Source organism: Falco rusticolus, chromosome 7 (genome assembly GCF_015220075.1).
Source record: "Falco rusticolus isolate bFalRus1 chromosome 7, bFalRus1.pri, whole genome shotgun sequence".
In the NCBI taxonomy this organism is placed as follows: Eukaryota; Metazoa; Chordata; class Aves; order Falconiformes; family Falconidae; genus Falco; species Falco rusticolus.
The window spans coordinates 44,967,423-44,990,155 of NC_051193.1; the positions used below are offsets into that span (position 1 = coordinate 44,967,423).

Here is a 22,733-nt window from a genome sequence, read left to right on the forward strand (position 1 = left end):
AGCACGGCTGCCTTTCTCTTTGCAGATAGCCCTTTGATGCTCTCAGAAGAATTGTGGTTTTTTGAAAAACTGCCTCACACATTAATACTCTTCTAACATCCCAAGCAGACCCTATGTAAACATGAAACAACAGAGGACACTACATTGGTGGTGTCATTGGTGGTTAAATATCAGTTTAACTTTTAACTGAGTGAAAATAGATCCCATAAAAACAAGCTGCCCAACACTAGTCTTGATTTCAAAAACTACCCATGATGTTCCACAATCTCTTGGAAATTGTTCCCACCAAAATTATGCCTATTGTTGGAAATCTGCAACATGTTTCTACTCTGAGTTTGTCTGGCATCAGCTTCTGGCCATTAGCTCCTGGTAACGCATTGTTTGCTCAACAGAAGAGGACCTCTATTATGAAAGATTTATTCCCCAGCTGGGTACTTAAGGATTTTGACCGAGTCACCCCTTAGCCTTTTCATCGATAAACAGATTGACCTTCTTGAGTCACACTCCAATCCACTGCCTTCCAGCCCTCTATTCATTCATGTGGCTCTTTCCTGAACTCCCTCTAATTTGCCCGAGTTGGCGCTCTGCCCGGCAGCGCGGTGCAGCATTGTTCTACAGTGGTCACACCAGTGCTAATTCACACAGTACAGACCATTCCTATTCCTACCCAGTGTTTTTCCTCTTACCCTCCTGTAGATCACACTACCCTCCCTGACCACTTTTTGGTTTTGGCTCCTCCCTGCTTCCTACTGTTGTCTCCCACGCTCTGCAAGTATTCGCCCAGCGCTGCCGCAAGGGATACAGAAGCTGTACCACAGCCAGGTTTACAGTGGTTGCTGGTAAGAGGGGGTACACTGCAGCCTCCTGACATTGGTACGCAGCCATATTTTTTCCATAGAACTCCTGAATTCCACAGATCTTGGTATCAGGATGGTGTAGTATCCTAGTACAGAATCATTAACAATGACCTGCACACTGCACACGTGCAACTAGCTGCATCCTTTTGTGTGCTAAATCCTTATAATCATCCTGAGTGGCAAAAGGCTACATATGCAGCTGGCAGGTACTCCTGCAGGTCTGAATGTTTCAGGAGCTCTATATCCATTAACACCAGCTGAAGCACCACAGCTTGAAGCTCATTTTCTTGAGGTTGAGCATTGTATATCTTCCTTTTGAAAATGATGCTTTGTTCTTCTCTTAATTACTTAATTTACTTGATTTACATCTACACATCTGTTTCAGTGACAGTGACGGAGAGGTGAAGCCCACATTCCTCTCATAAATTTCATTTTTTTTTTTGGGGGGGGGCATATGACTATGTGGCGACAACTGCTTTCTCTTAATAGCACTGCAAAAGGTTATTTCAGTTGTCTGCACTACTTCACGATGTGGTGGAGGAATACTTCACCACTTGCAGGAAGAAAAAATCTCTTTCTTAAAGCATTTGCAACCTGAGGCAGCAGCATACAAAATCATAAGGAAGTAGATGTAGTCATTGTAAGCACAAGCCTTTTACCTTCATTTTTGTTTTCAGCATGGTTCCTTTACTTTTTAAGGAAATGCATGACAGCCCTATGTGGTCTTCTGTCATTAACTGGCTATTTCAGTACCCAAAGTTGGGTAGTGTAAACACCATGCTATGATCTACCAAGCTATTTTAGACCATCATCCTGTTCAAACTGTCTCATTTCTGTAGCACAGAATCTCACAATCTAATAACAAGTCAGTACAAATGAAAACATGAGCTTACACCTTCAGGCTAAATCTGACTGTTACAAGGATTTCCCTGCAAAAAACCCTCTCTTTCCCTTTTCTGTCTGTTAATTCACACTTCTGCTTGGTGAAATGTCTCAGTGAGAATCAGAGTATCTCTGACAAACACCAGCCCCTGACAGAGTGGGCTGAGTCAGGGAATGTAGTCTGCAACCATCATTCATTCAGATGTATGCTGGCTTTTCCTTGGGATAATGAGGGAGTCTAGAACTTTAATTTGTGTCTTCTAATGCCAGAATAAAAGTTGCAAATCCCTAATCTGCTTATTCAAGCTTTTGGCAGTTGCGTTAAAGGGCTTTTTTCCTGGTAGGGCATGAACTACAGCCAGGCAATAGAAAAGCTCTTGTAATTCTCCATGTGATCTGTACTACCAATTCTCCATTCAGAGAAAGCATCTTTAATACAGCCAATGGATAAAAAGGCCCAAAACATCAGTGGAAAATCTCACAGAAGGATCAAAGAATCTATAAGCACCAAAGGTTGTCCACTGCCTTCTATTTCATCATCACAGAAAGTTCATGTCTGAAGTATCAGGAGCTGAAAACCACGTATATGCTTTTGCCATTCCTATCCATGTGTTGTATCAGAATCTGGAGAAAATGGGTAGATAAAGTGACTGTAAAATATGTTGCCAGGCCTGAACCTGCCCATAAAGTTTAGCTTGCGAAAACAGGCTTTCATCTTTCTGTCTTGGCAAGTCTCTTTCCAATGGCAGATGTGACGCATAAAAAAGCTATGTGATTCTGGACAATATCAGTGCGAATGACCAGTGAGAAAGGTCGTTAGTCTGGCCCCATTTTAGCCTACTACTACTTTGAAGAAAAAGAAGCAATTTTATTATTGGGTGTTAAAACAAGCAAGTGTAAAGCTGACTTTGAAATACATTTATGGTCCAATTTTTTTTTTGGAACAGGATGTGTTAAAAATAAGCAACCACAACAGATAGATGCAGTGATGCTGTTAAGCTACAGTTAAATTATGTTAAATTTTTGGCCTGTCCCTTGTAGAAGCTCACATACTGCTAATATTCAATGTTTAGCAAGAGCTGTTTTATTTTCCTAGCAATAGCAGCAAAAGGCTGCTGCCTGGCTATGATTATCAAAATATGATATCTGATGATGATTCTGTACATCTTACATTTCACAGCATATACAATTTCTGGCAAGGAAAACTTAATCTTCATATATGAGCAGCTAGAAAACATCTTGGAGAGGTATCCTATTAAATTATTGTCTTGCAGAGATATTTTGATGTGGCCTTCCTTCCACAGCCTGTTGTAAGCAGTCTTTATATAATTTTCAGAACAGCTTGTAAAAAACACATGAAGGTTGCATCTTATGGATGAACTGAATGCCTTCCCCACTCCAAATCTCTGACAATGTGCTCTACCCTTAATAGCACCTTCTTCCTTTTTGTATCCGTATCGTTTACAGATCTCTGGGGCTCTGATCTAGCTGTGTTAGATTTCATTAGCACCTTGAGGAAGAACCCGTCCTGCGGAGGAAACCAAACACATCTAAACAGTGTGCCCATCCTTTCTGTCCTCTTTCAGACTCTCCTCTCTTCTGGTTCTCTTGACTGGTGGTGGAAGTCCATAATAATATGGTACATTCTTCAAATTCAAGGTAAGACCTCGTGGCCCTATGATTATAATGTTACCTGTTCAACTACAGACTGAATGAAGTAGCTATTAGTTAAGTCAGCAAATGGTTGCAACAGTCTACCTGTGGCAGAGAAAGTTCAGATCAGCAGAGGTAAGTACAGGGATGCTGCTCAAGGCTTTGGAAGCTCCTAAGCCATGAAGAGCAAGCAGCAAGGGAGTGCTTAGTCAGATTTCTCAATCCCTTCTATGTGATTGTTCTCCCTACCTCTGAGCACAGCAAGAGATGTGCCAGTGGTCCAGCCTGGTGCAGCTCACCTTTTTCCTTCTGTGTGCTGAGCCAAAAGTCCAGTTTCTATGGACTCAGCAGTATACTGGGAGATTGTCTCTGCTTAAGGAGTCTATCATGATTCTCCTCTTGATAGGGGATCAGGAGGGTTGGAAGTGGAGGGCAAGTCACATGTCTGACAAGCCTGGTAGGGTGAGGAGAAGGCAAGAAGACAGAATCTGCACTGCACCCATAAGGATGCTGCATTGTTAAAGAGGAATCTTTCACGATTAGAGTTGGATGTGTGAGGGAAGGTTTGTGCTAAGGAGGTGAACATATCATCTATAATGGAACAAAGGCTGAGTATGTCATCATTAGTAAGGTATGAAACATTTTTAAAAAGTCAAGAAAAATCCATGGCAAAACCTGAGCTGCAGGAAGATCAAAAAAACTTAATTTCTAAACATTTCTATGTACATAGTTCATTTTTTTCTTGATTCACAGACAACAACTGTACTCCAAAATAGAAAGACAAAGAAACTCCCAGTAGAACTGGGTACTTTTTCCAGAGCCTTATAAGGAATATTTTGTTTCTTGCTTACTAGTTTCACTCTGGTCCAGATATATAGTGACACAGAATTATAATTTTCCAGCCACTAGGTACTCCTTGTGAAGTATCCAGAAAATGGTTGTATGTCACAAGAAACGCATCAAAAGAAGACACTTATTCTCCTCTTCCCCAAGCTGGGCAGTCTAAGAAAGAAGGCAAAAATGAATGAGTCAGAGAAAGTTAGTCACTCCATCACCTCAAGAGAAAACTGATATGGACATGTAGCCCTTCAGGTCTATTCATGTCAGTTCTTCTACTGTGCTCACCAGCCCACTGCCGGACACCAGTGTAGTAAGCAGTATGACTAATACCTAGCATAAATTGTTTGCTCTCTCATCCTCTCCAGAGGAAGCAGCACATGCACCAGTGTGTCTTATTTGATAGATTTTCTGCTGTCTTTTTGAATTGAAGTGCTGCTCTGTAATGATGCTTCAGAAAGCAGATCCAAAAGGTTCAGATCCTGCACTTTGAGGGGAAGCTGGTGAGGTGTGGGACGGTGCCTAATTCTTGCACGTCTTTGCTTCCCAGCCTCTGAAGAATGGGAAAGTTTTGTCTGACTTAAACACAGGCTTTATTTACTCTGACTATAGTGCTATCATGCAATGTTATCATAACAGGGCTTCTCAGGCCAGCACTTTTTGGCAATTACTATCTTTGCCTTGAGACAGAAAAATTCAACACCTTGAGCAAATAAGCAAGCTAGTCCTCAGAAATATTGCTAGAGAGCTGATCAAACATTTGGATGCACTTTCTGTGACTTAGCTAGCAAGGCCCAGCCCCTTCTGCTGACGTCTTTCCTCTCTATCACACATCAGACTTTTCCCAGTGGAGCTGGAGAACAGGCTTCAATGAAAACTGCCTGTTTGCAGCTATATGGAGATTGCAGGCACCACAATCACTATTTCCTCTACCTGGCCTGGAGCAGAAACTCCATCATCAGGATAGAAAGGTAGCCTTGTTGCCTAGCAAAGGTGGGATGATTTATCTCTGTCTCTAGATTGGTCCTTTTTCTTTGCTGCACAAGTGAATTGTTTTCAGACTTCTAAGGGGAATGAAGCCAGGCTAGGAATAGGAGTGGCTGTGGGAGAGCTGCTCTCCCAGAGAGAAGGAGTCACAGCTCTTCTGCTTTTTGTTCCTGTGCAGCACAGGACAATGGTTTTATCTGCCCCAGTTATAGCCCTGGGGGCTACCTTAGGGACTGCAACTAGCATCCTCGCCCTCTGCGGTCTCACCTGCTTCTGCAAATGCAAGCAACCTGGGAAAGGACTCTCAGAAAAGGACCAAGAGGAGGACACGGAAAATACTAAGCCCAGTGTGCTTCAGCCAGTTCAGCAAGTAAGACAGTCTCTAATTTGCTCTGTGATTTTTCTTTAAATGCAGAGGGTGGGAATGCAACTTCTTTCTTAGGCTACGCAGCGTGTGATTTATGCTGCCTATTTATTTGCTCACTGTGTTCAGGATCTAACAACATGTTAATGGGAGGAGGTGTGAGGGAAAAACAGAGATGGGGTGGGTGACCCACAGAATTACCGAAGCAGGAGACAGTTGCTATGTTGTCAAAGAGAAAGCTGCTAACGGCAAAACTAGGGGAGAAGGACTGGAAATGCTGCTTAGCTGTCAAGCTGATCACAAGGGAAATGATTTCCTGAGGAGCAAAGACTGGACTTTATCAGGTGGCATGCAGCACTGTAAGGAGGAGGTAGCTACTGCTGAGATCTCCTATAGCAGCTATTTCTCTAACTCTTGTTAAAAGAATAAGATTAACGAGATCCTGTGGTTCCTGCAGGATAGTTCCCTGTCAACAGCTGGTTTCCTGTGAAAACTATCCCTCTTCCTCCCTCTGCCCCTCTAACTGAGTGGATTAATTATGTTTGAAGTTAAAAAAAGGCATTGAAATGATAACAAAATGCAAATGAAGATCCAGAGTGTGATAACTGGACAATCTCATCACACTGAATTGCTTTTTCACTTACTGTAAGAGTAATGTAGGGTATGGATAATGTTAGGCATCCCTGTGTGGTCTGTCTTTCTTGTTAGAATCCAAAATCCCTGATACAGTCCTGAGGTCAATGCAAAAGAGAGCAAGGGGAATTATAAGACCCTTCTAATATACTTATTAATGGGAAGCTCCCCTTCAAAGGGAAATGTTTGACTGATTTCCTTGGTTGACTATTGTCTTTAGCATGAGCTATAGCACTGGTCAGTCTCTGAAAGTATTACCTGTTGGTTGTTGCTTTTGGTGCTTGTATGTGCCTATGTCCTTTTCACTTTCATCTGACTATTCAACCAAATGTTATGCCATAGCAGCCAATTCCAAAGGCCAGTGATCCGTTGTGTAACAGTCTTTGTTTGCCTTTTAATTATCTGAGCTGCCTATTATTCTTGTATTCTTAAAGAGTGTAGCAGGATTCCTAACTGAACTTCTCTGTAATGTTTGTAATTACAAATTCAGTCTCTCTCTGGCTACTCTTAGGATCTCGGGAGAAAAGAGCCCTGGAATCCTCATGCTCCTGTTGCAGTTCATTCTGAGGAAACATGACCAAATCTACTACTTGTAAGATCTGGTGCAGATAAACAGAATTGCATTACCAGAGCTTCTGGTTGCTGGGGGGTGGGAGGATGGCTCCACTAACCATGGATGAACATCTGCACTGAGCTTAGGACTTCCCAAGAGATTGCTGCTAATTCTGAGCATTCATCCATAAGCACGGCGAATACCTTATAGTACCTGTTTGCATTTTCCTAGGATTAATTTTTCCTGCTATTCTTTTTGATAGTCTTGTCATGTCATTTCCAGGCTCCTTTCTTATCTTTTTTAACCCATACAGGGGATGTGCCAACTCCTGTATATAGGGATGTATAGTAACGCTGAGATTTTCCAAGTTTACTGTTAAAATGAATGAGAAATGTGTAACTTTGACAGTTGTATCACTTTGCATAGCATTTTTTCTACCTGTTGTCTGGAACAATGCTACTCACAGACAACTTTACCATTGTTCTCTTTCTACAACAGACTTTTTGTTGCTGTAATCTTCTAGCTCAGAAACCTCTTAAATCTTTAAGTCCATCCTTGGACCGGACATTTTTCTTTTCTACAGCCTTTTGGGAAAGTGTTAATCCATCCTGGTGCTTGTCCTCTAGGGTGTCATCCTGCTTGCATGACTGAAATCAGTTCTAAGTCACTGTGAGGTCCAATTAAGCCTCAAATACCCAGCAGATATTAGGTTATAGTCCTCACAATATTTCTATGTTCATCAAGTTTTGCCACAACTTAATCCAGTATTGGTCCCACAAATTTTCAATATGACACATCAAATTATTCAACCTGCCCTCAGTGTATCATTATAACCTGAGTGATTGTATTCTTTTAGCATTGAAGACTTTTTAATTAGAAGTATTATTTCTAATGTTACTGGTTTTGTGGTTTTTTTAAAAGAAATCTGGCCAGATTAAAGCAGCTGAATGAACATTCTGTCACAGAAAGTGCAAAATGTTCTTAGTTTGCATATTCCGTATGTTTAACAATCCTTTCCAATTAAAATAGTTTTCTTGCCAGGAACATGCATTCTCCTATGCTGTCACTGATTCAGAATCAGTCTGTATACCTTGAAGGAATTAATCTCAAATTGAGTTCTGAGCCTGTGAAGTTTTATCATCTGTGTCTATGTTTATAAATTGTCCTGTTGGGAGTTTTTTCCAACTACATTAGTAAGCTGTATGTCCTACTCAGTGCTTGACATACTTAATTATTGAAGCCTGTCAGGGCCACTGATTCTGATAAACAGAGATGACAGAAGAAAGATGAAGCAAGACCGCATTTTATTCACTTGGCATGTGTCCCATGACAGTGATACTTGTATTTGCTACAGTCAGAGGCTCCCCATGGACATGCCCTGCATACAGGAGGAGGAGGAGTTTGAACACAAAGATACATCTACAGAACAATTAAAAACTGCTGTAAATGTGCAAAGTCTCAGCAAAGAGTGCAGAATGAAGATTCCTAAACAAATCCAGCAATGGCAACAATCTGGTGCATTGAGTGACACTGGGCAGGGACCCAGAAGCGTCAGTTGCAGCCTCCTTGCCACTTTTGGTTTCTTTGCTTTCATGCATTTTATGCAGAACTATCTGAACTCCTGTCCTCATCTCTTTATTTTAAGATACTGCTGCTGATTTGCAAAGTGAACTTCCATAGGGCACTGCTATGTAACTGGATTAGCAGACAGCACTTGGGAACAGAGCTGGCAGCAAAAATAATAAACAGAGGCAGATGCAGTTGGAAGAGGGGGTGGGCTGGTCCCACTGTGCCTGCATATGTCTCTCATCTCTAATTCTGCAGAGCAGACAGACAAGAGGAATATTTAGACCCAGTGGAGCTCTTAGTTGCTGTGTGCTGATGGATTTCCTGACTAAATGTCTCGCTTTTAGCAAGTGGAAGAAAAGATTGTACTAACAATACCTCACATTTGCTTAGGTGTTTTTATCTCAAAGGATCCCAAAGTGCTTCGTATGCTAGCAGCACACAGCGACGCAGGCATACTGCTCTGGTGTGGTGGTCAGTGACTGGTAGGACAGCAGCCTTATACAGTGGCTTCAGGAGAGAAGGAACAGCAGAGACTGGCCACCATGGCAGAGACTGTATGCGTGTTAGAAGTAATGCCTTTGTAGAACGAAAGCAACCTGCTGTTTCAAGCTGTTGTCTAATGATTCCTAACATCTTTTGCTTGGTTGGTCTGCTTTAATTTTAGAAGAAAGGAAAACTGCATTTAAGGTTTGGATGAGTAACTCCAAATTTCCTATGTATTTTAGGACTGATGAGGCTCACATCTCTAAAAGAGGGATCTCACTTACAGACCCACACCATATGACTTACATAATACATATAAACTCAGCTGAATGCTAGGTGGGGACTGCACACAGTGACGTCTTTCCTTCTCAACCCACTTATCTTTCAGAGCCATTAAAATTAGAGAAGACAAAATTCTGTTACATAGCAGACTTCTTAAACACTGATGCACTGACTGCCTTGAGAAGATGGAGTCGCTGACCTAATTAGTACTTTACCAGTGCCAGGTGCATGTAACCGTAATGCTATGATCTCCTTAAGCAGAGTAAGACTGAAGAGCTGAAGTCCAAGACTGCTCCCTTTCTTCTGCTCCATTTCTTGAGGAATAGGTATGCTCCCTCAGGACATGTGATCTGGGACCACAAAGTCCCAACACAGACAAGTGCTTCAGGGCATCTTCTACATTCATTATTAACAGAAAAGAATGAGACTAATGAAAATCTTTAATTACAATTATGAACATTTTCTGGCTCACCCTCGACCCAAACTTAACACAGAATAGGTTGGCAGGCAGTGGAGTTGGAAAGAATCCCACTGCACAATAATCAACTGAAATGGCAGTTTTACCTCTGCTTTTTGTTTTTCTTGTTTTGGAAACATTAATAAAATCTTTTGCAAGGGTCAGGTAATTTGTTAGTCAGCTTTTGTTCTTTCCCATTGATGAATCAAAATATAAATGAATGAGGAATTATTTAAGTTGTGAGCAGACAGGATTCTTTCTTGGGACATAAGGAAAAGAGGACTGTTACATTCCACTAAAACATCCTTCATTGTTTTGGGATAACAGTAATGACTTTGTGACAACCTTTGCTTGTGCTGCCTGAGCATTACACCATCTTTCAGGTTCTTTGGCTTATTCCATGCTCATGATTCATCAGGGAACTGAAATGTTAAGGAGAAATTTGGACATAAATCCAAATTTCAATCCCAGTACAATAAAGGGGAAAAGTGTGTCTGAGGGTCAGGTGGAGCTCTGGTCCATGGTGCCAAGAGATATCCCAAGAGGCTGGGATGACCACTGAATCAACTACTCTTGGAATGCCATTGCAGGGCTCATTTGTTCAACTGGTTCTCCTTTGTCTTATTACACCATGGTCGTATGTGCTCCAAGTGACTGTATGATCCATGCCTTTGCCTTTCTAATGCTTACTACATACTCACGTAAAATGTTCCAAAATCTGTGGGTGGCTATAGTCTCCTGACCTTGGATTTGACTTCAAACATCAGAATAAAAACCACCATACCTCAATTATAGCAAAATGAACTTCATGGCTGATTTCTGTGCTAGGAGAAAACACAGGCTTGTGAAAGAAGGATTAACTGGTACAGGAACAGCTGGAATAATCAAACAATAAGAGCATATCTTGTTGCAACAAAACATCTGTGGAGGAGTAAAACTGAAAAGACATACACCAAGTAAAAGGGTATCAGCTTTGGCAAGAAAATCTCTAAACATATAGGCAGTGGTTTCTACAACCCAAGAAACAATAATGGTAAGAATGACCAGAGGCACCGTCTTTTCTCCCTTTGTCTCGGCTCATTTAACATTGACAGAATCAGAAGAATGAGTCTAATTAGTGCAAAGTAATAAACATGGTTTTAATTTTCAGTTCAACATTAAGAAAACTGCAGAGCCAGTCCAGCCCCGAGCACTCCTGAAGTTTCCCAACATTTATGGCCCCAAACCAGTAGTAACTTCACCTGAAATTGTTAACTACACGCAGTACTCCCTGAAGACAACAGAAGAACCAGCTGCTGGAAGACATATTGGTTTGGATGAGAACAGGATGAAGATACAAGTCAATGAAGAGCTGTTTGTTCTCCCTCAAAACGGTAGGAACATTGGGTCTTCAGACTAACAATTGCTTTTTTAGGTGTACATCTGTAATTCTTCTCAGCATAATGCAACTGTAGTTAGAGAAATAAATGTGAAAATGAAGACATGGGGTGCTTTTGGCTCTCATCATGAGCATTGTGACTTCTCTCCTTAATGCATGTGTTTGATAGAAAGTAGTCACGGAGCTCATCAGGACATTCAGGTAACAAAGCTGTACTGGTGTCTGATTGTAAATTTTTTAACCTAAACATCTTCTGTGTGGAAGAACCTGGCTCACTGGAGGCAGACATTTTGTAGAAAAAACATGTATTTAAGTGTAGTTTTACTGAGAGCAGTTGCCAGAGTATGGCTGAAATATCTGGCTAAAACTAGGCAGAGTACTTGCTCCAGCACAAATGCTAGCTGCACAGCAACTGTCCTTGCAAGGGACATTGGCAGCAGAGGTTCAAGCTTCTGCTTTATTTTCTGTGTTGCTTTTTTCCACCAGTTTGGTGAGATGGTCTCAGCTTGTTGTAATGTGCAGTGAAACCAAAAGCTGACACCTCAGGCATTTTTGCCAAACAGAATTCTTGTTTGCCAGCCAGCCCAAAGGGTAGAATGCCAAAACCTGGAGCATAGGATTCTTGGAGCCTGAGAGAAAACGCAATGTTATTATATACATCTGGCAGCATGTCTGGGTCCCATCCATACTGATTTTTACCTTCACAGCTGTATTTTAACAGGATAATTGACTCGTATGGTTAGCACATTAATAAAACCTTCCTGAAGATTTGCCAGAGACACAATGCCATCTGTCATGGTTTTTTTTTAAGAGAACTCTTTAGTTTTTTAAAATTGCTCAAGATTTTATTTTTGTCCTTCTGGGAGGACAATTGCTGCATTCACCCCTCCACCCTGAGACCTGTGAGTATAGAAAAGAAAGTGCCATGGGAAGCAGCTGCACTGGAGAAAGACTGTTTGAGACACATCCTTAGCTGTCAGGGAGGTTATAGGGTGGAGAGGCTGAAGGATGATGGCTGCATGTAGGCTAAAGCTTTATATAAGTGTGTTGGTGTAAGAGCCTTTCTGCACTGCTAATGGCACAAGCAAGTTTGCTTCCTGCTGTGCCTGATTTCATAGCTCAAGTATTCCTGAAATAAAGCAAGAATTGTTGCATTCTCCTTTTGGTGTCACATTGAACTGGTCTGGACTGTGGCTGAGACTTTTAGGAGGAAATGTCCCACTATTGTTTTTCTGTGTGAATCAGAATGGTCCTTGCAGATAACAGCTTTTGATGACAAAAAGCTGTGGCTTCCCTTCAGCCTTGCAACTTGCTTTATTTCAGTATGAAATGCATACTTCAAAATCACATGTGGAGAAACTGCCTCACAGCTTCCTGAGCTCATTATCTTCAATGTGGTCAAGCACTATGGAAGCAGATGTCTTCTGTATGACAAAGACTGTATTGTTAAAACCAAAAAATATTTAGAGATGTCTGAACTAATGCAGAGTTGCATGGCAGCTCAAAAGCAGAATCATGTTCTCATTCCAAAGACACAAGTTTTAATTCACCAAAGCGAGTTAAAACCAATATAAAACAATATAACAAGTAATGAGTGTAGTTTAGACACCTTGGCCTAGGCACAAGATAAAAAGGCAAGCGTGTGAACCATGTTGGAGCACAAGGTGGTGGAGAGCAGAAGGCTTGTCCAAGTGCTCTAGAAAGAGCTGAAAGTGAGAAAACAGCAAAAAGGAGATATGATGATGAAGGAGAAGGAACATAAATTATATTCCTGCATACAAGGTGCAGGAATAGTAAGACATTTAGAAAAGTGAAGGTCACAAGAGGGTGGATTTGTTCACCTTGGAAAGTGAATGCCTGCTTGCTAAAGGGGTTCTTTCATTTCCAGGTGTGGTAAAAGACATCTGTGTCACAGAGCATTTGAACCCCGAGAGGGCAGCCAGCTGCAACCAGGCCCCTGAACTGCGCTACTGCCTTGCATATGATCAACAAAAAGCTGAGCTGCGTGTGGCCCTTCTGGAAGGTAAGGGGCATAGACCTTCCACTGGTGATTCTCTCTCTGGAGGGTACAAGACACCTGTTGATTTTATAGAGTCCCCCTCCTACCTTAAAATCAATGTTTCCCTGGGACCACTGGATGTTTCACTGGTTCTGGGCTTGCAGAATAGAAACACCTGGCAATGCCACTGCTTGAAGTGAGCATGCAGGGCATGGCTTGGGGACGACTGTTTGCACAGCTCAAAAGCAGAAGTCAGGAAGCAAAATAGGCTCCTCCAGCTCCAAATGTGGTACAATGGTACAAAGTAACTTCTTTTTACTTTTGCCTTTGGGGTCAGGGGGTTGCTATCTCCTTCCTCTCTATAACTTTCTTTCTTCAACTTGAGCCACTTCCTACTGCTTCTTGTCAAAGCAAGTCAAAGGTTGAGCTGGAGATACCAGACTTATCTTGTAGGCCACTGAGGAAGGTCCTGCTGGCTGTGCCTGACCAGGCAGCCAGGCTCTGTGTCACTCTCTGAAGCGGGAACTGACAACTGTAACAGTTTCTCAGCTCAAGGATAGAGCATCATCAGTTCCTCTGGGAAAGTAAAATAAGCTGACTGAATAATTCATGCACAGTGCAGATCTCTGTGGAAACCTAATCAAATCACACCCTCTGAAGTAAGAAATGAAAGGGTGCTAAACAGCAGCCGCTGATGTGGGCCACCTGCCAGCAGAAAGCCTACAGCTCCCTTCCAGGGTGGATACCCATGCCTGCTGGCTGTCATCCTGGCTCTCTTACATGTGTGCTCCTCCCTGGGTGCCCCATGGCCACCCAGGCAGGATCTGGCTCTGCTCCCCAGCTCTGCTCCCTCAAGAAACCAGGAGACCCCTGTGAACCATGGGACCTGGCAGCTCAGGAGCAGCTGTCCTTGGACTGGCTGCAGCAAGGACAAAAATTTTGAGCACACAGACATGCTATTTTATGACCCCTCGGAGGAAGACATGTTTTTCTTGCTGCAGAGAAAGCAGCACAATTTTGTTGATGCAACTGAAGAGGAGTGTGAAATGCCATTCTCACTCTAGGCTTTTTGGCATAAAAGTGATATAAAATTAGGGATGAATATCTCTTGACACAGATCTTTTGGGCTGTGGGATGGTTTCTGTAGGATTCATTTAGCAGAGGTTAGACAAGCAGAATGTAATAACCCATAGACATACCCCACACTGGCCTGCTGAAATGGATGTGGGCCAAGAGGGAGGTCTCTTCCACCTCTGATGTCTGTGACTGACCATCCTGCTTTGTAAACCTTTGTAAGAAGTTTTCTTTCTGCGCCAAGGTAAAAGTAAATAAGAGTTGCCAATCCTTGTGCCATGCTGTGTCTCATCTTTTTGCTGCTCTACATCTTTCAAAAGAGCATGTTTCCCTGAACTCAGCTTTTGCTCTCCTAAACACTAATAATGTCCTTCTACTGTGGCAGAAGGACAAGGACATTGTGCAGCATGAGGAAAGCACTACAGCATGGGCTCACAGCTTAGTCTGCCCCATACAAGCAGGAACATGGGTCAATGTCTATGCAGCTGTTTTATTTTATGGTTCTTGTTAAATAAGCAATTTTGCCACAGATATTTCAGGGCTGTCTTTTGTAGGAGTTCCTTACAATCAATCTTTCTTTTCCAGCTATGCATGGCAGAATGAGTGGGGACCAAGATGCTGGCTGCCATTGCTACATACTGGGCACACTGGTGAGCAAGTCTGGTATTGCTGAGGCCCAGACAGAGCTCAAGAAGAAGGTGCTTCACACCCTCTGGGAGGAGGTGCTGCGATTCCCGCTAACGCAGGAGGAGATGTCAGAGGGGACACTGACTCTCACCCTGAGAAACTGTGACAAGTTCTCCAGGCACAGCATTGTGGGTGAACTCAAACTGACCCTTGCTAACATGGAGGAGTCCTTTGGAATAACCCAGTGTGAAAGGCTAAAGACCCCAGAGAAGGTATGGCCTCAGTCTGTGTCAGCAGTCCGGAAACTCTAATGATTAATTGTCCAGACAAAAGAAGCCCTCTTCCAAGATGGCTGCATGTCAGTGTGTGGCTTTGTTTGTTTGAAGCCAGGTTTAGAGGGGTGATGTGTGACTGCAGAGGTCACTCAGCACTGCTGTGTGTTGGCCTGTAGCTAGCTGTTTCAGAAAGCAAAGGCCTATCAACACAGCCCTTCCATCTACAGCTGCCAGTAGTTAAGGTGTGTCAAAACTCCCTCTCCTCCCTTAGTTACATGACAATCTGACAGTGATATATGTAATTTAAAGCCTATGACTAGAAAAAGTTATGTGAGTTTTTGTGAATTAGCGATGCAGGACAGTGGTGGTAAGAGCTGAAATACCAGAGTGCCTATAGAGCAGAACGAAGGGACTCCGCAGAGCTGGGTGAGGGTAGGGCATATGGTGGCACCCCTGGGGAGCCTTAAGCTGGGAGTGAAATACATGGTTGGGACTGAACTGTTGAACTGAAGGCCACTTATCCTTACTGGGATCAATCCAGTGTTATTCGTTCTGGGAGATGTCAAAATATTCCTCATTGCATTGTATTGGTTTTCTCAAACATCAAAACCTCCCTTTCTTTCCTTATCCATACCTTCCCAGCTGCACAGACAGGGAAAATGGAGGGAAGGATTCCAACAGTACTTGAAGTAATGTTTCATGTGCGCTAACTTCTTGCACATTTCCTCAGGACTCTTTTCCTTGCCATGAACCAGATTTCTAGCAGCAATACACTTAATAACATGACAGCAGGGCTCTACTATTGTTGTTACTAGTACATCACTACAAATAGGTACCTGTTGTACTCAGTATGGTATAGGGTGACCAATGCTTAGCGTTGTCACTAAGAATGCTGAAATAAATTATTGCCTGTCACCGTTAGGGGTGAGGGCTCTCCACTGAGTTGGCCACATACACACAGTACAGAGTTAGCACTTCTGATTTCCAATACTGCTAATTTATCTGATTGCCACTTGAATGCTAATAGGGCTGGCTGCTCTAAAAAACCTCTGACAGAGAGAGAGGCAACAGAAACAAATGGGTGGTCTGAAATCAGCTTAATAAACTTCAAGCACAAGGCTAAATATTTGCTTAATAGCTATAAATTCAACTGAGATTCCAGTCCACCGCTGAAAAAAAAAGATGAGAAATTATTCCAATATAATAATTTATATTCCAAAACTGAGATAGATGGACCCCACTCCACACCCCAATCTACTGTAGTATCTGCTTTGTAAGCAACACCCGAGGAACAACCTGTTCACAGCAATGGTCAGTTGTCATTTAGGTACCCCTGATGGAGTCCTGACATTCTGGGTATTCTGCCTTGGTCCAGCTTCACAACTATGCATAGAAGCAGGGCAGCATTCATTTCTTCAGTGCCCCAGTTTGAGCTGAGGATGTGCAGTGAAAGCTGAATTTGCGTCATCTGGGACCTGAGAGAGCCAACCATTGCACAGATAGCTTATATACAGATCCTGAATCATTCATTGAGAACCAGAGCAGGAGGGAGTGAGGGAGAGCTGATCAGAAAAAAAGGAGCTATTTTTGACAGCATCCATCCAGGAACAAAGTTACTGGGGTTTGTTTAAAGTCTGACATTTCCTTCAAAAGCCATCAGGGGCAGAAATTTCGTTCCTACCTTCCTAGTAATTCTCACACACACAAGGGAAAGAGCTCGGAGGGGAGCTTACAGCTTACCTGGTAATGTAATTAGTATTCAGGAATTCATGGAGTCCTGTGAGCAATGCAAAGCATAGATATTGCAGACTGATATCCTTATCTTGTCTTCCTTCCCTCCCACTGCTTTGCTAATGACAGTGATGATAGTGGCTCCTTGCATAGCACCTTCCCTTTTGTTAACTCTTTGTTATGCACACGTAATTCATTGATGACCACCAGATGCTTCTTACCCTTATTGCACAGAAAGGAAGGCTGAAGCTCTGGTGGTTGTGTGAATTTGAAAGGTTGCAGCACAAAGTGCAGGTTATGGATTTAATAGGCAAAAGAAAAAGAAAAAAACAAAACCCAGAAGGAAGGGGAAGAAGGATCTCTGGCTTTGTCTCTTCACGCAGAGATCGACCACGGTAGGTTTTGGTTTCAGGTGGATACAGGCTAATCAAAAACTTGATCAGAATGTTAGGAGCTACAAAGCCATAAGCACAAGATGAGAGATGTGTGTACAATGTGTGTGTTTGTGTGAGCGTGCGTGTGTGCACGTTTACAGAGCCCTGCCACTTCTTACCCCGCCCCCTCCCGCAATATCCACTGTATCTGTCTGCGCCTGGAGCTACAGGAACCAAATTCTAACCAAGAGCTATAGAGTGGGACCTGGTGAGATAAAGAGGGAATAAATAAACAAAAGCAGCTTATGACTTGCCTAAACTGTCATTTTTTTATTGAGGAGGTATTTGTATTTGTCCCTCCATGTACAAACACCTATTCTTCCGTAGTGGACATATAGCCATTTGAATCGGTCTCTGTTTGGTTTTATGTGTGGGTGTTTTTTTTTTAAGATCCACTTAGATTTAGGACAGGATTTATGCAAGTGAAATGCATAGGAGTCTTTTGTTGCTACCTGAGCGCATGAAAAAAAGATTTACTTGGGCTGATTTGGGATTGAATTTCAGGCTTCCTTGCTAATGGCCTCCCACTTGATTTGTGCACGACAAATAAGTCATTCAAACCAGACAGCGATGACAGCTATGTTTTCTGGAGAGTCAATCAGCTCACGGGGAGCATACAGGGGCCTGTCCTTGCCTGTTGCAAGTAACCGGATGAAAACTTAATTTGAAATATTTATGGCTCACTTAGAAGCGCGAGTGCGGAGCACACAAATGGCCCAGAGAAGGGTTGTCTGTCCTAAGGCGTGTAGATCATGATAAAGAGTCCAAAGGGAGTCTGCTGAATCGCCATTGGCTTTCTGGGACTCTTCTGGGTCATTAACCTCACACTAAACCAGACTTCTGTCACAAGCTCCTACTCACCGAGAGAATAACTGCTCCCCTTCAGCCCCTCGCCAGTGGTGTGGGCCACCTCTCCTTCCCAGGGCTCCTGAGGAGGGAGCGGGGGGCTCTTCCAGTGGGAGCGAGGGCTGGCGGGGACCTCCCTCCGCTTGCCCGCCGCGGCCGCCTGCCCAGGGCAGGTGGGAAGGAAAGGCAGAAAGGTCGGGAGGCTAAGAGGCCAATCACTAATGGGAAGAAAGGAATAAAAGAAAAGAAAAAGAAAAAAAATAACCGTGGCCCCCTGAAGTGGGTGTCTGATGGTTCAGAGCATTTGCCCAGGAGGAAATTCTGCAGGGGCAGCAGGGAGAGCAGCTCACAGGCCTGAGGGGAGACAGGCCAGGAAGCAAGTGTGGAATACTGTGCCGATCCCACGGAGGATTTCAAGCTGGCTGGGTTCTCCCCCATGCCAAGTGAGGGTGTCAGAGAAGGTCCAACTCCAGCTCCAGGGTCTGGCTGTGTGGCACAGCCCCGGGTATCACCTGCTCTTCCCCAGGGAGCCCTACGCTCCTGCTAGGCACCGTGGGCCAGGGTCCACATCTGCTCAGCACCCCCTGACAAAAAGAGCAGCTGAAATGAAGCATTAATTACAAAATGCAGTAATGGAAGTAGGGGACATTAATGAAGGGCAGCTAGATTATCTCTCAAAAAAGGAGTATCTGACTGCATGCATGTAGTTCAGCCCCAGATCCTCTTCTTCTGACTAACTACTTCACTGAAAGTAGATACTAGGAAGCAGTTACCTTCCAGTGACAAAAAGAAAGCAATCACTCACATGATCAGGGCCTTATGCATGGAGGAACGAACTCAGACATCTTTGCCAGGTTTATTCTCATCCAGTGTAACTGGAAAGATCTCCTACACAAAGACATGGAGACAACTTGGTCGGTCCACGACCTTCCACCCATCATTATACTATTTAGCTGTCCTAATATTATGGCCAAGATTGTATAAAAGATTAACCCTTCCTGTGTCTCCATTTCCAGGAGCCATCTACGGGCCATGGGGAGGTTCTGCTCTCTATCAGCTACCTGCCAGCAGCTAATCGCCTGCTGGTGGTGATTATTAAGGCTAAAAATCTCCATTCCAAGCAGCTGAAAGATCTACTTGGCAATGGTGAGTAGAATAGCAAGAAAAGAGAGACTTTTGTTTCTGCTGTGATGTAAATCTGGAAAAGAAAGTGGGAAGGGTGGAGTTTGGCAGAAAAACCCCAGATGTTTGGCTTAGAAAGCCGAATATTTGAATAATTTCTAAAAAGTGAAAACCAAACTCCTCAAGATCAAGGTTTTTTATGTTCTCTCTCTCAGTCTGGTGTCACCAGTTAAAATTCTCTTGCATTCATTTTGTTGTATGCTCATTAATACAGTGCCCCTCTCCACTTCCTATACAGATGTTTCTGTCAAGGTGACACTGAGGCATCAGTCCTTGAAGCTGAAGAAGAAGCAGACCAAACATGCAAAACACAAGATCAACCCTGTGTGGAATGAGATGATCATGTTTGAGGTGCCTCATGATCTCCTGCATGCCTCCAGCGTGGAGCTGGAAATGCTGAGCCAGGATAGTATTGGGCAGAGCCACGTGCTTGGCAAGTGCAGCCTGGGCTTACACGTCACAGGCACGGAGAGAAACCACTGGGAAGAAATGCTGAGGAACCCTAGGAGACAGATAGCTATGTGGCACCAGCTCCACATGTAGGCTCATCATGATTATTGCCAGCCAGATTTCCAGCAGGCCTCTGAACTGTGGGAATAAGCTGCATTTCACCTTCCACCTTCCACAAAGTTGCTTGGCACAGCATTCTTCTCATACCACCTTCTCTGATTTTCCTGTCTCATCCTAGTCCAGGAAACTGGCTGGAAAATGTATTTAAAGAACAATCTCTCACCTAATCAAGTGGTTCTCTCAAACAAGGGGTTTGGCTGCCTGGATGATTTGAATTAATTTCATTAGCCTGCCCACTGACATTTCTGTAAAGTCCCTGTTTCTGCAGAGGAGCAGAGAGGAGCAATGGTATCATGGAAATATGAGCCACTCTGTGGCATCTGGCACTGTCACCCAAGTCCTTTGATGAATGCTGGCTCCACAATCATAAACATGTAGCAGATGTTTTACCAGTCACTGTTTTTCACAATACTTTACAAGGCGGTGAGAAATGAAGATCACAAACCTAACTTTCACTGCAGACACAAAGTATCAGTATGAAAGAAAGTGAAGGCAACATGCAGTAGATGGATACCTAGAAAAAGATACAGAACTGGGGGAGAAAACAGAGGAAGAAGAGAGTGTGAGGCAGTCAACGCTATCATCCTGTGTAGCCTTTGAAGCAAACACTGCCAAACAAGAAGTCAAATACCTTCCTTTACGTTTTTTTTCCTGGAGTGTTTGGTACATTTTATTTAGGATTCATGAAAACTGCTGAAAATATCCATATTTCAGGATCCTTTAGCAGAATACTTGTATCTTCTATCTTTCTACAGTGTCACCCAAGAAGACCCTAAACATTGTCAAAAAGTTATTGTTGATGTTACCTCCAGAAACTTGGACCAAATCTTTCTGCTTACTGCCACCTTTTCTGTTTGGTTTTTCTGAGCTAGGAAGTTTCAAATACTATAATTATATTCCAGGCAACATCTAAGATTAGGTAAAAGAAGTGGGATCATTTCATACCTTAGCAGTTGATTGATGCTTTTGGTTTGACAGTTAACTATCACATCCAAATCCTCATACCAGCATTACTTGAAGATAACCCTTAAGAACTGCCATGTATTTCATCACTTCCAGGCAGAAGGAATTCACTGACCAGACAGACTCTCCGGGGCTTGTTTTTCTGTGGGTGCTTTCAGGATTTGATGTGGCTTAAATGTGTTACTGTTTACTGTTCTTTTTTTTGTGTGTGTGTCTAGATGGACTGAAACTCTAGCATTGGCAGTGATGATGTTATAACCCCATAAGAACAGTTTGTCCTACCACTTTATTTCAAGTAGTAGGCACAGCTTTAAGGGACTTCCACGGGAACAAGGCATCCAAAAATCTGAAAATAGAACCATATAGTTTGTAGCACTGAAAAACTCAGAGAACTTCATATTGCAGGGTCAGCTTGACCCTCTGTTTAATTCAAAATATTAAGCTAGGCTTTATTTAGTATCCATCCTATTTTGGTGGCTTGGTCAGAAAAGCCTAGCAGACCGTCATGTGAAGGCTGCCATCCCATTGGCAAAGGGCAACTGCCAGAGCCAGTGTCTGAAAACTGGCTGAAGCACCAGGCACAGAAGGTTATGAAAAGGGGAATGAAGTTCAGCTGGAAGCCTGTCACTAGCAGTGGCTGGGGCTGGTAGTGGTACTGACACTGTTTAACATCTTCATAAATGACCTGGACAATGGGGCAGACTGAGCCCTCAGCATGTTTGCAGATGATACAAAACTGGGAGTGGGGATTGATACACTAGACAGTTGTGCTGCCATTCAGAGGGATGTGGAGAGGCTGAAGAAATGGGCTGACAGGAACCTCCTGAAGTTCAAAAAGGAGAAGTGCCAAGTCCTGCACCGGGGGAAGAACAACCCCATGCACCAGTGCAGGGCAGAGGGCTGACCATCTGGAAAGCAGCTTTCCAGAAAGGATCTGGGTGTCCTGGTGGACACCAAGCTGAACATGAGCCAGAAACAGGCTCTTGCAGCAAAGGCAGCCAACAGTGTCTTGGGCTGCATTAGGAAAAGCATTGCCAGTAGGTTGACAGGGATGATCCTCTCTACTCAGCACTGGTGAGGTGAGGGCACATCTCAAGTGTTGTGTCTAATTCTGGGCAAGAATGCAAGAAAGATATGGACTTACTTGAGAGAGTACAGCAGCTGGCCACGAAGGTGACTAAGGGGCTGGAGCATCATCTGCAGGAGGAGAGGCTGAAAGAGCTGGGACTGTTCGGACTGGTCAAGAGAAGGGTCAGGGTGGGAATTTATCAATATGTATAAACACCTGATCTGGGAGAGGAGAAAAGAAGATGGAGCCAGACTCTTCTCAGTGGTGTCCAGTGACAGGACAAGAGGCAAGGGCACAAACTGCAATACAGGAAATACTGTTTGAACACATGAAAAAAACAAAGGACACCCTCCCCCCCCAACTTCTTTACTGTGAGGATGGTCAAACACCAGAGCAAATTGCCAAGAGAGGTTGTTGGGAGTCCCCATCCTTGGAGACACTCAAAATCTGATGGGATACAGCACTGAACAACCTGCTCTAGTTTACTCTGCTTTGAGCAGGGGTGGATTTGGACAAGATGATCTCCAGAGGTCCTTTCCATCCTTAATGATGTTGTGATTCTGCTAAGAAACTGACAAGGTTGATGCACACTGAAAACTCTGTTATCTTTATGCTGCTATTTTCTTCATAGATGCTATAGCCAGGAGTTACAGGACCGTTTTGGCCAAACAAACAAACAAGCAAGCAAGCAAACAGAAAAGCTAAGTATGCCCAGTGTTTTAATTTCTGATATTGCTCCACTGGCTAGAGGGTATTTAAACAAAAAGAAAACTGACTTTTTGTTCTGCTCTATGGATTTTTGTTTACTAACAAAAAGCTCTAGGAAACTGTGAATAAACTAGGCACAGGGTTTTAGTTGACAGTGAATTATAATAGTTCTGTGTTCATGATTTGCCTGTAGATATACCTGTAGATTTGGAATAATTATTTCCCTTTAAGTGCAAAATTCACTGTAATGTTGGCCTACTCTACATATATGTTCCGTGATTCTTCCTTCTTTTTAGGGTAAGGATAAGAAGGATAACTTC

General features: G+C 43.2%; 1 protein-coding gene across 1 annotated transcript; it reads left to right on the forward strand.

Annotated features, from left to right (window-relative positions):
* The first annotated feature begins 5,085 nt into the window (after positions 1 to 5,085).
* SYT13 (synaptotagmin 13) lies at positions 5,086 to 20,826 on the forward strand. Its single transcript, XM_037396082.1, has 6 exons — positions 5,086 to 5,586; positions 10,708 to 10,930; positions 12,824 to 12,958; positions 14,594 to 14,907; positions 18,938 to 19,067; positions 19,342 to 20,826. The coding sequence occupies exons 1-6, from the start codon at positions 5,404 to 5,406 to the stop codon at positions 19,644 to 19,646; spliced, it is 1,290 nt and encodes a 429-aa protein (XP_037251979.1). The 5' UTR covers positions 5,086 to 5,403; the 3' UTR covers positions 19,647 to 20,826.
* Positions 20,827 to 22,733: the final 1,907 nt, after the last annotated feature.

What these genes read in the sequence shown, in the direction of transcription:
- SYT13 (XM_037396082.1), top strand. Translation starts at nt 5,404, where the DNA reads ATGGTTTTATCTGCCCCAGTTATAGCCCTGGGGGCTACCTTAGGGACT. An exon ending in GCGTGTGGCCCTTCTGGAAG is followed by an intron (nt 12,959 to 14,593) that starts GTAAGGGGCATA and finishes TTTCTTTTCCAG; the next exon opens with CTATGCATGGCAGAATGAGT. An exon ending in GGCTAAAGACCCCAGAGAAG is followed by an intron (nt 14,908 to 18,937) that starts GTATGGCCTCAG and finishes CTCCATTTCCAG; the next exon opens with GAGCCATCTACGGGCCATGG.